Below are 13775 nucleotides of genomic sequence, written 5' to 3' on the forward strand. Positions count from 1 at the left end.
ACTGTGACGATGTGGTCCCGTGAGGCGCTGGCCGTGTCTGCGCCGCACACAGACACACACATGTGTGCACACACAGGGGCACAGAGGGCGCAGCATGACCGTCAGCAGCCGCAGCAGCACGTCGGGTGGGGCAGCCAGCAGGGGAGGCGGCGGCGCCGGCATGAGGCGCTGCGGTGCGCCCGTTGGCGGACGGCACGACGCAGGGTGCTGGGCCAAACGGGAGCGCACGCAGCCCACAGCCCGGGCAGCACCAGGGGCCCCCGGCCAGGCCAGGCCAGGCCAACACCACAGTCAGCCCAACCCCCACCTGATGCGTTGGGATCCAGCGCCAACGGCCGGATGCCGCTCCACGCAGACTGCACATCCGAGCGCCGCACCTGCGGCCGGCGGGCAACAACACGCAGGCGGGCGGGCAGGCAGCGCCTGGGCCAGGCTGGCTGCCCTGCACGGCGGTGCAGGCAGGCGCAGCCCCAGGCCTGCCCCACGCCGCTTCATCTGCTGCGCCACCCATTCCGCAGGCTGCAGACACGCCATTCGTCGCGCCACCCCCAGCTGTTCCAGCGCTGACCCACCTTTACTGTGAGGTAGTCTGAGATGGCATCCAGAATGAACTGGATCTCCTCCTCGGTCGGCTGCAGGCGCAATGGCACAGGGGGAAGGAGGGGCCGGCGTGCATTGCAGGGAGCGAGTCAGCAGAGCAGGGGGGGCGGCGGTCGCCAGGTCAGCAGGCACCAGCGCCCAGCCGCAGCGCCCACCCCACCCGCCGCCCTGGCTGTACCACCCAGCCCTTGCAGGCAGCGGAGTGAGCCTGGCCCTGTGCCCTGGGGTGGCAGCAGGCGCCTCCTGGGCAGACGCACGAAGCATGCATGCCCCCCAGGGCGGGCCCGCCACCGCCAGCAGCGCAGGGCCCGCGCGACCGCCCACGCGCCGCGCCTGCCTGCACCTGTGGCCTCATGGTGACTTCTGTGGACGAGTCTGTGGTGCCCGCAATGGTCTGCTCCAGCCAGGGCAGCATGAACACCACCCGTCCATCCTTGGTCTTGGGCACTATCATGCCCACTGCGGGGGCGGGAGAGGAGCGGGACAGGGGCCGGGGCCGCGGGGCGGGGTGGGCAGACAGCCAGCCAGGCAGGCAGGCAGGGAAGACGAGGGCGTGCACAGCTTGCTTTGTTTGTCTCTATTGCCAGAGGGGGATGCAGGTGCAGGGCCGCCCCGCCAAGGCTGAGCCACTGCCACTGCCACTCCCACCAGCGCGCAGAGGCCACCGCTGCCAGCGGAACGCCACCGCCAGGCTCGCACACAGCATCAGCAAGCCGCCGGTGTGAGGCACCGGCCTTGGCCCCGCCTACCCACCCACCCGCTTCAGGCGAGTAGTAGTCTGGCAGCGTGACGTGCACCCCAGAGCTAGGCATGATCATCTTGGGGGCATTGGGCTGCGGCGGCGGGTGAGCAGGTGCACGGCAGGAGTGGGCAGGGGTGAGGTGGGGCATGGAAGTGGCGGGGCGAGTGGGTGGGCGGGTCGGAACAGGTGAGTGTAAACAAGAAGATTAGGGAGGGGAGGGGAGGGCTGGTCGCGCTGCGCCGGGCGGCAGGAAGGCAGGAGGGCGCGAGATTCTGGCGCAGGTGCTGCAAAGCGGGCGGCCTCTTCCCTACGCCTGCGGCGCCTGCCCTGCAGTCCGGCCTGGCGCCGCCGCCGCCGCCGAAGGAGCCTCCGCCCTGCAGGCTCACCTCTGACAGCTGGCGCACTTCATCTGAGAAGGGCCCCGCCGCATTGATGATGGTGCGGGCATACACGGCTTGGTCCTTGCCCGCCAGAACATCCCGCACCACAGCCCCCACCACCTTGCCCTCGCCGTCCTGCGCGCGGGGCGCCAGGCGGCGTGCGGCACACAAGGGCGGTCAGCCACGCCTGCCCGCCGAGCGCTGGCCGGCCGCGGCTGGGGCAGCAGGCGGCTGATAGGGGCGGCACACCCGAGCCTGTTGCACGGGCGAGGGGCCCCCGACACCCCGCTACGCTGCCAACGCTGCCTGCCGCCCACATGGGCTGACATGGGCCCCCGCCTGCCCCATTTCGTGAAACCACAGGCAGGCCGCGCACCGCGCCGCACCTTGAGCAGGCGGGTGACCTCAGCATGGTTGAGCACAGTGGCGCCCGCCGCCGACGCCGTGCACGCCAGCACCACCGCCAGCCGCGAGTCGTTGAACTGGCCGTCGTGGTACACGATGGCGCCTTTGAGGGCGGCGCCGTCGCGGCGGTGGGAGCACAGCGTGGGGAAGCGAGACAGCGCCTGCACGGGGTACAGGCCTGTGCAGTCAGCGGCACGTGGCACGTGCTACGGCAGCCCAGTGCTACGGCAGCAGAGGGAAACCGAGGCGTGAGCGCCGGCGCCGCGGCCGCACCTGGGAGGGCGTGAGGTAGCGGCACCACTCCAGCCCCTCGCTGCCGGCGATGAGGTCGTACGCCCGCAGGCCAGCCCAGAAGTACGGCGCCTCGTACCACTTGTAGCATGGCTGCAGGGCGGGGCGCGCGCAGAGGAGCAAGGAGGCAGGGACGCGGTGGGTGGCAGGTGGCGCGGCGCGGCAGCCGGTTCAGCCCAAAGCGCCAGCCGCCACCTCCACCCCGCTTCCCAGCCACCGGCGCATGCGTGCAGCGGCTGGAGATCGGCACGGCAGCTGCCAAGAAGGCGTGGGAAGCTGGCGGGCAGGCGGCGCGGCGCACCATCATGATGGGCAGCGGGTTGGAGAGGTACGGCACGTTGCGCAGCAGTACGCCTCGCTCGTGTAGTGCCTCGAACACCAACTTGAACTGGCCAAAGTCGAGGTCCTTGAAGGCCTGGCGTCGCAAGGACGGGGAGGCAGCAGGGTGGCCAGGGGCGGCAGCATTGGCATGCACGGGATGGAGAAAGATTCGAGTTAGGATTCCAGAGTGCTGCTGCTGCTGCTGCTGCTGCTCCCAACACCAGCCCCGATTCCACTTCGTGGCCATGCCATCACGACCACGCCACACAGACCTAGGACCCACCTTCTCCAGGTAGCGCACGCCGCCGTGCACCAGCTTGGTGGACCGCGAGCTGGTCCCCGCCGCAAAGTCCTCGCGCTCCACCATCGCCGTGCGCAGGCCCCTGCGCCAGGCAGGCGGCAGCCAGGGCCAACGGCAAGATGAGCGGGTGGCGCACGCCACAGCTCACAGCAGCGTTCTCAGGACACAGAGACCCAGGGCCTGCCAGGCAGAATAGGTCCGGGCCCGTGGAAGAGTAGCGGCACAGCACAGCTCGAGGACCGGGTGGCCTGTAGGGATTGCCCATAGGACCTCACCTGGTGACGGCATCCACGGCGCAGCCGGTGCCAGTCGCACCGCCTGCAGACAAACACGCAGGGAGCGAGCTGAGGCTGAGCAGTGCAGCCGCCGCAAAGCCGCCATCGGCGCCGCCTGCCGCCAGGCACCGCCGCGCACCCTGCGCCACCAGCCCAGCAATCTGCACTTCTGCCGGCAACTCACCTCCGATGATCAGCACGTCGTAAGGGTTTGCCGCCGTGCCCTGCGACAGCCGGTGCAGCTGCTCTGCGCGGCTGGGCAGCCGGTCATGGATCCAGCGAGGAGAATAATTGTCGTTCAGAGCCAGGGCGGTGCTGGTGGCCGCAAAGGCCGCACCACCAGCCAGCAGCAGCGCGCCACTCCTCCGCCACGCCATGATTGGCCGCTCGAGCCCTGTCGCTTAGCCCTGGCAAACGTGTTGGCTCCGCGGGACGTCGCGGGACAATGCTGGAGGTCCAGTCAGCGGAGGCGCAAGCGGGGAAGGGGCAGGCCCAGTGGGTCGCAACTGGCAGCACGTGTCGCATGCTTATTGCATGGTGGTTGACAAGCAAATGAAACAGACAACAAAGGCAGGCAGGGGATCAGTCGTCGGACATGGCGGCGCGGTCTGGCGGCGCCGCTGCTGCCGCCGGCCCTCGGCCGCCTCTCCCGCCTGCAGCGCTGCGCCCCCGCTGTGAGCCCTCATGCTCGCTTTCCACATCTGCATCCAGGTGCTCCCCCTCCATCTCTGCCCCCGCGGCAGACAGCCCGTTGGGCAGGCGCTGCTGTTGCTGCTCCTGCTGCTGCTGTTGGTGCCCTACCGCCGCCGCCTGCTGCACCTGCTGCTGGCCCTGCTGCGCTGCTGCCGCCACGTCCTCAGGCTCCCCATCCTCCACACTCTGCATCAGCTCCCGCGCTCTGCAGCAACAACAGGGCGGGTTCCGGGAAGCAAACAGCAAAGGTGAACACGTGTTCGCTCTGGGTAGCACTGCGTCCAGCCCGCAGCAATACACGGCTCCAGACCACTGATGGCTGCAAGTGGCATCACCATCGGCTGCTGCTGGCACCGCCACTTTGTGAGCAGCCAACATGGAAGCCGCGGCAGCGCAGCTCAGGCCAGCCGGACCCACCTCTGCAGCTGCTCGCGCATGTTGTAGTGCTGCTTGCGCGCCTCCTTGAACCGCCGCCGCTTCTCCTGCCGCAGCGGGTCCGCCGCCGCCGCCTCATCCTCGTCTGCATGACAGCAGGCCCACGGAACAAAGCAAGCGCTCGCGATGCGCGGGCATCGCAGATAGCCAGCCCTCAGCTTGCTCCCTGCAGCGTCCACTGCTCTGTGCGGTCCCTGCCAGTGCGAAGCCCGCCGCCCGGCAACCGGCAACAGCCAGCGCCCGGCGGCAAGCACGCCCCCGCCGGCGCCCCACCCCAGGCTCACCCTCATCATCATGCTCATGCAGTCCGTCGTAGTACTGGTCTGAGAAGCGAGGGCTCCTGGCCGCCTTGGAGGGGCTGCCGCCGTCCGGGTGGCGCGGGCTGGGGCTCACCGTTCGGTCGCTGTCCGACCAGCCGCGGCCGCCGATGCGCACGTGCCTGCCCCTGCCGCGCCCCGAGCGCGAGGGGCCCGCCTCATCCGAGGTGGTGCCTGCAGAGGCGGAGGCCCCCGCGGCCTCTGCTGCCGCTGCGGAGGCCGCCGCCGCAGCCGCGGTGGCGGCATCGTCGAGCGACAGCGGCCTCAGGCGGGTGCCTGCAGCACCGGGGGGGACATGCGCTGCGAAGCTCTGACACGCGCTGCTCGTGTGCCCGACTGTGATGCGGCGGTGGTGTGCAGGGCACAGCCAGCGGAGCAGGCACCGACGTATGCCAGCCAGCAACGCAGGGAGGCCCACTCACCCAAGTCTCCCTCTTCATCAGTGTCCATGGGTGAGAGGTAAGGCGTCTTGGGCTCATCTGCACTCCCGAGCCAGGGCCAGCAGCACGCCCCTCTGGTGAGCCACTGCCGCCATACGGACAATGCAGGCGGCGCAGTGGCGAGCTGCTCCTGTCAATGCTGGCGCTTGTTCTGTGGCACGCCAGCAGGCAGCTACGCGGCTTGGTAGGGAGCCACTTGCAAACCGCGCTCACACACACCTATCTTGCGTGGGTTGAGCTCCTTCTTGATGCGCTCGTTCTCCTCCAGATTCTCCTCATCCCTGCGCCACGCAAGGAAGCGCAGCTGTGAGTAAAGCAGAAGACTGCGCCGGCGTCGGCAACGGTGGCGGCAGCCGCGGCAGGTGCCCTAGCGGCTTGGGCGCAGGTGGCGGGTGGATGGCTTGCTGCATGGCGCACCAGCGGATGCTCCCCTTCTTCTTCATGTCCCCCAGAGGCCGCTTGGAGCCCGACATGCTTCTGTAAATGCCGCAGCCGGTCGCCCCTTGCCTTCTGGCAGCCCCTGCGTCCTGTGCGGGCACCCCAGTCCTTCCAGAGGCTGCTTCGAGGGTGGGCAGGACGCCTTTGCCAGTTTTGCTGCGATCGCCTTGTCACTGTTGTGCAGAAGCAGTCGTAAGCTTTCGCTCGTATTGCAGCACGAATGCACAGGGCATATGCGGCAGCAGAGAGAGGAAGCGGGTGAAGTTCAAGAATGCCAGGTCAGAGTGAGCCATGGGGAAGCACAGCGCGCCATCCGCACACATCCCCATTTGCTCCTGCAACCGATCTCAATCGCCAGTTCACCGGCCCTCGCCGCATGGCCGTCCCCTACTGAAAATTTGCGCCCGGCTGTAGCATGCAAGCCCAGCACTCGGCCTTGCATAGCAACGTAGCCATGAGGCGCCTTGCGGCACGGCAGCTGGCGGCGGGCACCCGCCTGTTGGCCAGCCAGTGCACTCGAAGCGCAGCTGCGTGCAGCGCAACCAGCAGCGGCACACAGCCTGGGGGCAGCCTTAGAGCGCACGCCGTGTGGGCCAGCCAGCTAGCCGCACCCCGTGGCGAGCAGCAGCAGCAGCAGCGCCGCCTGTCGGCGGCTGCCGCCCTGCCCGCAGCGGCAGACGCAGACGCGCCCGAGGCGGCAGAGGCCAGCACATCCTACGGCGCACAGCAGATCCAGGTGCGATCATGGAGGCATGGGCCAGGCGTTCGATGCAGGCCAAGCCTGAGCGGGAGCCCTGCCTGCCGCCGCCACCGTCGCGTAGCGTTCCCGCCGCCGCCTCCCATCCACCCATGCCCTCGGTCGCCCGCAGGTGCTGCAAGGCCTGGAGCCGGTGCGCAAGCGGCCGGGCATGTACATCGGCAGTACAGGGCAGCGCGGCCTGCACCACCTGGTGTATGAGATTCTGGACAATGCGATTGACGAGGTGCAGGCAGGGTTTGCCACAGGTGCGCCGCGGGTGCCCGCCAACCGGCCCCATGCCGCCTGCCCCACCCGCCAGCCCGTATGCCCGCTGTCGCCTGGCAGCGCGCGCTTGGCGCTCAGACTGGCCATGTTTGCTGTTCCGTGCAGCCATGTGCTGCTGCTCACGTTCGTGCTCCCTGCCTGCTGTCTTCCTGCCTGCCCACCCGCCTGCCTGCCCGCCCGCCTGCCTGCCCACGTGCTGCCTTCCCACCTGCCTGCCCTGCTGTCCTGCTGCAGAGGTGCATGTGGAGCTGAACCTGGACACCGGATGGGTCACCATCAGCGACAACGGCAGGTGGGGGTGGCTGTGGCTGTCAGCTGCTGGCCGGCCTCGACGCGCTCGCGCCGCCGCCGCCGCCGCCTGTGGCTGTCCCTCCCTGGCTGGCCAACACGCCCCTCTCGGCTTGCACCGCGCCGCACTGCACACAGGGGCATCCCAACCGACGTGCACCCAGTCACTGGAAAGTCGGCGCTGGAGACGGTACTGACGGTGCTGCACGCGGGCGGAAAGTTTGGCGGCGACTCCAGCGGCTATTCGGTGTCAGGCGGGCTGCACGGCGTGGGGCTGTCGGGTGAGCGACCTGGCAACCGCTGCTGGCCGGCCACTGGTGGCAGGGGCTGCTGGCGGGGGCGGCAACCCAGCGGCATGTTGCGCCAGCGGGTGCTTCCGTTGCTGCCTGCTGAGCTTGATCACGCCTGTCAGGGAGCGGGGGTCCCCTTGCTCCATCCTTCTACTAACTCTTGCCTCTTCCAACCAACCTCTCCTCTGCCTCGTCACAGTGGTGAATGCGCTGTCTGATGAGCTGGAGGTGTCGGTGTGGCGCGGGCGCAGCCAGTTCAGCCAGCGCTTCAGCCGCGGCGTGGCGCAGTCGCCGCTGGTGGAGGCGCCGGCTGCGGCGGGGGCGCCGAAACGGGGCACGCGCGTGCGCTTCATTTACGACGATACCATATTTAGCAAGACGTGAGTCGGTTAGGGCCCTCCCTGGCTGCAGCCAGCAGTGGTGGGGCTGCGCTTGCGCTGCATCATTCGCTGCTGTGCCCCTCCCTCCTGTGTGTGGCATGTGGGCGCCTGCGCCTAGCGCGCTCCATTCCCCCTTCACATGCCTCCCTGCACCCACACCCGCATCTGCCCACACCAGTCACACCTCGCCTCGCCCTCCCCTCCTGCCACACTGCAGCGCGACGTTTGACCCTGACACCATCCGCTCCCGCCTCCGGGAGCTGGCCTTCCTCAACAGCCGAGCCACCATCTATTTCCGGGCGGTGGAGCCAGCCAAGGGCTCAGCCAGCAAGCGGGCCAGCAGCAGCAGCAGCAGCAGCGAAGCGGCGGCCGCCAACGGCAACGGCGCGGCGGCAGCAGCGGCGGCAGAGGGCAACGGCAGCAGCAACGGCGCGGCGGCGGCAGAGGCGGAGCCGGACTGGGAGGTGTTCCACTACTCTGGCGGCCTAGCAGAGTATGTGCGGTTCCTGAACCGCGACAAAGTGCCCATCCACGAGCCCCTGTGCTTCAGCAAGCAGGCGAGCGGGCTTCGCAGGGGGTGTCAGTGCCCGTCACAGGGCCTTTTCGGGCGGCGACCCGCCTTTCTGTCCCACCAAATCGCTGAGCTGTGTGGCTGGGGATGGCTGCAGGTGGATGGCTACACTGTAGAGATCGCCATGCAGTGGTGCAGCGACGCCTTCAGGTGCTGCCGCCGCCAGCCTGCTCGCCTTCCCTCGCCTCCTCTCGCCTCGCCCTGCCCGCCCCACCTCACCCCGCTTGCTTGTTGATCGCATGCCTGCAGCGACACCATCATCGGCTTTGTGAACAGCATCAAAACCATAGACGGCGGCACGCACATCGACGGTACCAAGGCCGCACTCACCCGCACCGGTGCGCTTGTGGGGCGGGGCCGGTTGGATGGCGCGGAGGGCACTCCCAGCCAGCCAGCTGCTCGCACCAGTGCCTGTGCACTCGCTCCATGGGCACCTCTGCCTCAGGCATTATGCCTTTGACGCTCGGGTGCTGCTGTTGCCGCCCCCCTCGCACCGCTACTGCCCCCCGGTCACCACGCTGCCTGCTGCGGCTGCCCCCCTGCAGTCAACAGCCTGGGGCGCAAGCTCAAGGCGATCAAGGAGGGGGAGAGCAACCTGGCTGGGGAGTACATCAGGGAGGGGCTCGGTGCTGTGGTGTCGGTCAAGGTGAGGCGCGGCTGGGTGTGGCCTTGCGCAGGGGCAGCGACCGCGCGTGTGTGTGTGGATGGGTGGGTGGGTGAGGGTGGGTGGGTTGTGTGCCGGCCTGTCCCTACATGGCCCAGCCTGCCTGCTCCGACTGCGCCCTGGCCCGCCTCCTCGCCGTGCAGGTGCCCAACCCCGAGTTTGAGGGGCAGACCAAGACGCGGCTGGGGAACCCGGAAGTGCGGAGGATTGTGGAGGGGGTGGTCAGCTCAGGTGGGGGGCAGAGCGGTGCCGGGCAGGGGAGGCAGCTGCTGTGGATGTTGCCGGCAGCGGTTTGTAAACGGGGAGGTGGCCGGCAGGTGGCGGCCTGGTTGGGGGAAGGGGTGGCCGGCGGCGCATCCGGCGGGGCGGGTTGGGCGCCCCATCGCTCTCTCTCGCCTGCCCCTTTGGCCCTGTGCAGCGGTGGGGGAGGCGCTGGAGATGGAGCCGACCACCTTCAACACAATCCTGGCCAAGGCGATGCAGGTGGGCGGGCAACACCAGGCCCTCAGAATCGGCAGCCCCCACGTGGAACGCATGGCAGCTGCATGGCCTCGCTGCATGGCCCCGCACTTGCGTGGAACTGCCAGCAGCCGTGCTCGCAGCAGCGCGTCCCTGCCCTCCCCACCCCGCACACACACATACACACAGCACCGGCACCGGCACCACCAGCCACCACCACCGCCGGCGCCGCCGCCCTGACATGACCCACTCCCACCGCCCCGGCCCCCTCCGCAGGCCTTCAAGGCGGCCGAGGCGGCCAAGAAGGCTCGCGAGTTGGTGCGCCGCAAGTCGGTGCTCACCAAGTCCACGCTGCCCGGCAAGCTCGCCGACTGCTCCTCCACCAACCGGGCCGAGACGGAGATCTTCCTGGTGGAGGGCGACTCGGCAGGTGTGTGTTGTGTTGTGTATGGTGTCTGATGTTATGGTGTGTGTGTGTTGTGTTGGTGTGTGTGTACTGTATGTGTGTGTTTGTGTGCTGCGTTGGTGTGTGTGGTGTGTGTGTGTGAGTGTGTGGAATGAAATGATGGTGAGCCCATGGCTGGTCTCCAATGCGTATCCTGGCTGATGCCAAGTGTGCGTGCCGCGCTGCGCGCCGTCCCCTGCCTCGCAGGCGGCAGCACCAAGCAGGCGCGAGACAGGCGGTACCAGGCGGTGCTCCCCCTGCGCGGCAAGATCCTGAACGTGGAGAGGCAGGCAAGCTCACATGGGCTGGCGAGGCGGCCTTGCTTGCCTGGCTGGGGCACCAGTCTGCCAGGGGTGGGCCTGTGTTGCGCATATGCAGCCGGAAGCTCTCATTGGCCGCGCCGCCGGTGTGCCAGCCTGCCTGCCTGCGCCGATTCCATCTTTCATTCTTCCGTCTTGCCTTTCTGTTGTGCAGGACGACAGCAAGCTGTACAAGAACAACGAGATAGCCAACCTGATTGTCGGGCTGGGCCTGGGGCTGAAGGGCGAGGATGCGGTCAACCTGCGGTACGGCAAGGTGTGCAGTACAGCAGTACAGCTGTCGCAACAGTAGAGAAGCGGTGCAGGAGGAGCTGTACCGAGGGGTGCAGCACGATGGCCTGCGGCAGCGGCGAGCGGGGGTGGCGGCTGTGGTCAGGCTGGCCATGCAAGCGCTGCGTTTTTGCTGCTCTGCAATGGGAGGCACGGCCCGCCGGCCTTCCTGAGCTACATCAACGTGCTTGAGTATGCCTGCCCCTGCCACAGATCATCATCCTAACTGATGCTGACGTGGACGGTGCCCACATCCGCACCCTGCTGCTCACCTTCCTGTTCCGCTACCAGAGAGCCATCTTCGAGAAGGTGGGAGGGGCAGGGCTGGGCTGGACTGGGCTGGGGGGTGGTGGGCCAGGCGGGGCCAAGGCGCAACCCCACGCGCCCACGGGCACCACCACCGCGCACACATCACCACCAACACGTGCATGCTTGGCCCCCCTGCCTTGCCGCAGGGCCATGTGTATGTCGGCGTGCCCCCGCTGTACAAGCTGGATGTGGGGCGCCGCGCGCAGTACTGCTACACCGAAGAGGAGCTGAAGGCGGCCTTGGCTGAGCTGGCACCATGCAGCTACACCATGCAGCGCTTCAAGGTGGGTTCGGCGGCAGAGAGGGCCACGGGGCATGGGGCGTACCGTGCGACCGGTGGAGGCCGTGCCTGCTGCCAACCGCCCGGCTGTGTCGCTCTGAGCATGCACGGCCGGGCAGCAGCGTTGAGCAGGTGCGCCTGCTTCGGCGGCCTGCCCAGCCATTTTGCTGGTCGCTGCCCGTTTGCTGCTGGACCAGACGCCTGTGTCGCCTGTGCGGTCGCCTGCGCCCTCGGCCCTTGCAGGGTCTGGGCGAGATGATGCCGGAGCAATTGTGGTCCACCACCCTCAACCCAGAGACACGCACCCTGCGCAAGCTGACGATTGACGATGCGGGTGGGTCTGACGGGGGCGTCTGCCTCGGTGCCTGGGCCCGCACAGACACAGTGCTGCTGCCATGGCTGCGCTGGATTGCTGCCGGTGTCTCCTAGCCCGCGTTCACCAAACCCCGACTGCTGCCGGTCTTGCACTCTATACTGATGCCCCTCTCATAATGCAAATGCACCCGCTCATGCACATGCTCATGCACCGGCCTGCTTGTCCTGCCCCGCTGCAGCCGAGGCCAGCCACATGTTCGCCCTCCTGATGGGGGATAAGGTGGGGCCGCGCCGCGAGCTCATTGAGCGGCACGGCAGCCGGCTGGCGCTAGAGGAGCTGGACATCTGAGGCGGGCAGGAGCCTCCTGGTGTTGCCCTGCGGGGCCAGCGCCTGGCTGCAAGTCTACTGCTGCCCGGTCGGGCTGTTCCTCACTTAAATTTTTACCGTGGCCATGTTCTATTGCTTATCATACTCCCCATACTCCCTCTTTCTCTAGCTAGATTCACCACCTGGCGCCGCCTGGCAATGCCGACACCAACCTCTTTGTAGTCGCCAGGTCCTCTTTCTCCAGCCCTCCCTTCTGCCCGATAGCCCCCATGGCTCGGCCTGTATGCACTCGTGTGCCCGCTACAGTGTAACATGGCACCCTGCCGGTGGCAGTGGGGGCGGCGGTAGTGAGCGGCAACAAAGCCGCCCCGCTCGGCGCGGCGGTCCTGTCCAGGTCGCTCATGGTGGCGTTCCTGTTTGTCCACAATTTTCGCCAGCTGGTTATATTCTGCATTGATGATCAAATCATCAATGACCATTGATGATCAAATCATCAATGACCACCGGAGGCATGCGTTTGGCTGGCATGCCCGGGCACAAACACGTGCACGGTGCGGCTCTTCCAGCCTCCCATTTCACTCCATCGCCGTCCCGCATGTCAGTAGACCTGCTCGGCCACCTCTGCGATCGCCTCACGCCCTGCAAGTTTACCGGCTCCAAACTCACCCACCAGCGCTTGCAGCAGCCAGGCCCGATATACTTCCAAGGCTTCATTTGCCGATAGAGACCCAATTGTCAGGTGGGAACGCAAAGCTTTCAGCCTCTGGAAGCACTTGGCTTCCTCCTCAATTTCTTAGGCTGGTCCGGAGACTCTGGAAGCCTCATTTCAGCCCTTTCTACTCGCAGGATGGCCATAGCAGCACACACCCAGCAGCCGCTCCTCAGGACGGAGTCCCGCGGCGGCAGTCCCGCCACGCCACCCACCCCGCCCTCTGGTGGCAGCTCCCCGTTTGCCAGGCTGCAGCTGCTGGATGGTGCTAGGGTTGTCACTGTGCTGAGCATGCCGGCCAGTGGCCCAGCCTACAATGCCATGGCAGCCATGCTGCGGCAGCGGCAGCAGTCGATGCAGGGGCAGGCCTCGGCTCGCGTCGGCCCACCATGGGCCCACTCCTCCAGCCCCTCCCACGACGCAGTGCTGGAACGGCAGCGGCAGTGGCAGACACCCTTCCCAGCGCGGTGACTGCATGCGTTTGCTGCAGCCGCCCCTGCGTCATCAATTTCGCTCGAACCAATCGACTCCCGCCTCGCTGGCCTCAGCCTTGTCCACAAGATTCCAGCCTGGTCCACCTGTCTGCCGGGCATGATCCTTCTTCCTTCCTCTGGGCAAGCAAGCCAGAGCTCAGCGCATTTTTTCTCGGCTTTTTTCACTGCGGATCGTGCGAGGCGCCGAGTCCCGCCTTCAGAATATACCTGATTTTCAAGCCACTACATTGCGTTTCACACACAAAAAGTCACAAACACACATTCATTCATTCATTCATTCAGCACACAGCCCGGCCGCCTCTTGCTCGAGGGCGGCCCACTTTGGCCTGGGCCGCCCGGGCCGCCCTCCCCCCCGGGCGCATGTTCGGTGTTGGAGGGGTGTGCCCAGCGATAGGGGGCCCCTGAAGGCATGCGCCGAGGCCGGGAAGCGTGGTTCGGCGCTGCTGCACGCTTGGCGATTTGACCAGAACCACGTGCCGCCGAGCTGCGGCCGCAGTTTCCGGCCCACGGTCTACGGTCGCAGCCACGGGACTCGGCGGCACGGCGTTTGGGCCCAAGCTTGCTGCCGCCGCCGCCGTGCCCGGGGGGCAGCGCGGCGGCGGCGGCACGCTGCGACGCCCCCGTGCTGCCGAGCTGCGGCCGTAGTTTCCTGCCAGAAGCCCACGGCCACAGCCACGGGACTCGGCGGCACGGAGTTTCGGTCCACGGCTTGCTGCCGCCGCCGTCGCAGGGGTGCTGCCTGCGGCGGCGGCGGCACGGCGTTTGGGTCCACGGCTTGCTGCCGCTGCCGCCGCCGCAGGGGTGCTGCCTGCGGCGGCGGCGGTAGCGCACGTGGCAACCCCCCGCGTTTCCTTGCCTCCCATCCACCGGACCCCGTCCTGCGCTTCACTTTGTTTAGGGAGGGGCTGCTCACTGCTCATTGCTCATTGCTCATCGCACACTGCTCAACGCTCATTGCCCTATATCCCACCCAGCCGCAGGACTCCACTGC

At 67.6% G+C, this 13775-nt stretch overlaps 3 protein-coding genes across 3 annotated transcripts in view; 1 reads left to right on the forward strand and 2 right to left on the reverse strand.

Annotated features, from left to right (window-relative positions):
* Positions 1 to 3692, reverse strand: part of CHLNCDRAFT_136099 (hypothetical protein) — a gene marked incomplete at both ends in the record, with an annotated part of 5666 nt that extends 1974 nt beyond the window's left edge. The window contains 11 exons of the mRNA XM_005846077.1: positions 308 to 377; positions 573 to 632; positions 944 to 1059; positions 1358 to 1433; positions 1654 to 1857; positions 2109 to 2288; positions 2401 to 2511; positions 2720 to 2833; positions 3023 to 3122; positions 3316 to 3358; positions 3500 to 3692. Of these exons, the coding sequence (XP_005846139.1) occupies positions 308 to 377; positions 573 to 632; positions 944 to 1059; positions 1358 to 1433; positions 1654 to 1857; positions 2109 to 2288; positions 2401 to 2511; positions 2720 to 2833; positions 3023 to 3122; positions 3316 to 3358; positions 3500 to 3692 (1267 nt within the window). The remainder of the gene's footprint in view (positions 1 to 307; positions 378 to 572; positions 633 to 943; positions 1060 to 1357; positions 1434 to 1653; positions 1858 to 2108; positions 2289 to 2400; positions 2512 to 2719; positions 2834 to 3022; positions 3123 to 3315; positions 3359 to 3499) is intronic.
* Positions 3693 to 3897: 205 nt separating this feature from the next.
* On the reverse strand, positions 3898 to 5673 carry CHLNCDRAFT_136100 (hypothetical protein; the record flags this gene model as incomplete). Its single annotated transcript, XM_005846078.1, has 6 exons — positions 3898 to 4213; positions 4426 to 4528; positions 4728 to 5036; positions 5183 to 5239; positions 5420 to 5481; positions 5618 to 5673. The coding sequence occupies 6 exons, from the start codon at positions 5671 to 5673 to the stop codon at positions 3898 to 3900; spliced, it is 903 nt and encodes a 300-aa protein (XP_005846140.1).
* A 236-nt stretch (positions 5674 to 5909) lies between these two features.
* On the forward strand, positions 5910 to 11602 carry CHLNCDRAFT_48978 (hypothetical protein; the record flags this gene model as incomplete). Its single annotated transcript, XM_005845948.1, has 19 exons — positions 5910 to 5922; positions 6310 to 6374; positions 6508 to 6643; positions 6897 to 6954; positions 7089 to 7231; positions 7440 to 7620; positions 7799 to 7922; positions 8031 to 8197; positions 8441 to 8529; positions 8737 to 8837; positions 8999 to 9086; positions 9274 to 9338; positions 9591 to 9744; positions 9967 to 10037; positions 10234 to 10335; positions 10563 to 10658; positions 10805 to 10942; positions 11182 to 11272; positions 11493 to 11602. 19 exons carry the CDS (start codon positions 5910 to 5912, stop codon positions 11600 to 11602), a joined length of 1992 nt encoding a protein of 663 aa, XP_005846010.1.
* Positions 11603 to 13775: the final 2173 nt, after the last annotated feature.

Source organism: Chlorella variabilis (genome assembly GCF_000147415.1).
Source record: "Chlorella variabilis unplaced genomic scaffold CHLNCscaffold_15, whole genome shotgun sequence".
Classification (NCBI taxonomy): domain Eukaryota; kingdom Viridiplantae; phylum Chlorophyta; class Trebouxiophyceae; order Chlorellales; family Chlorellaceae; genus Chlorella; species Chlorella variabilis.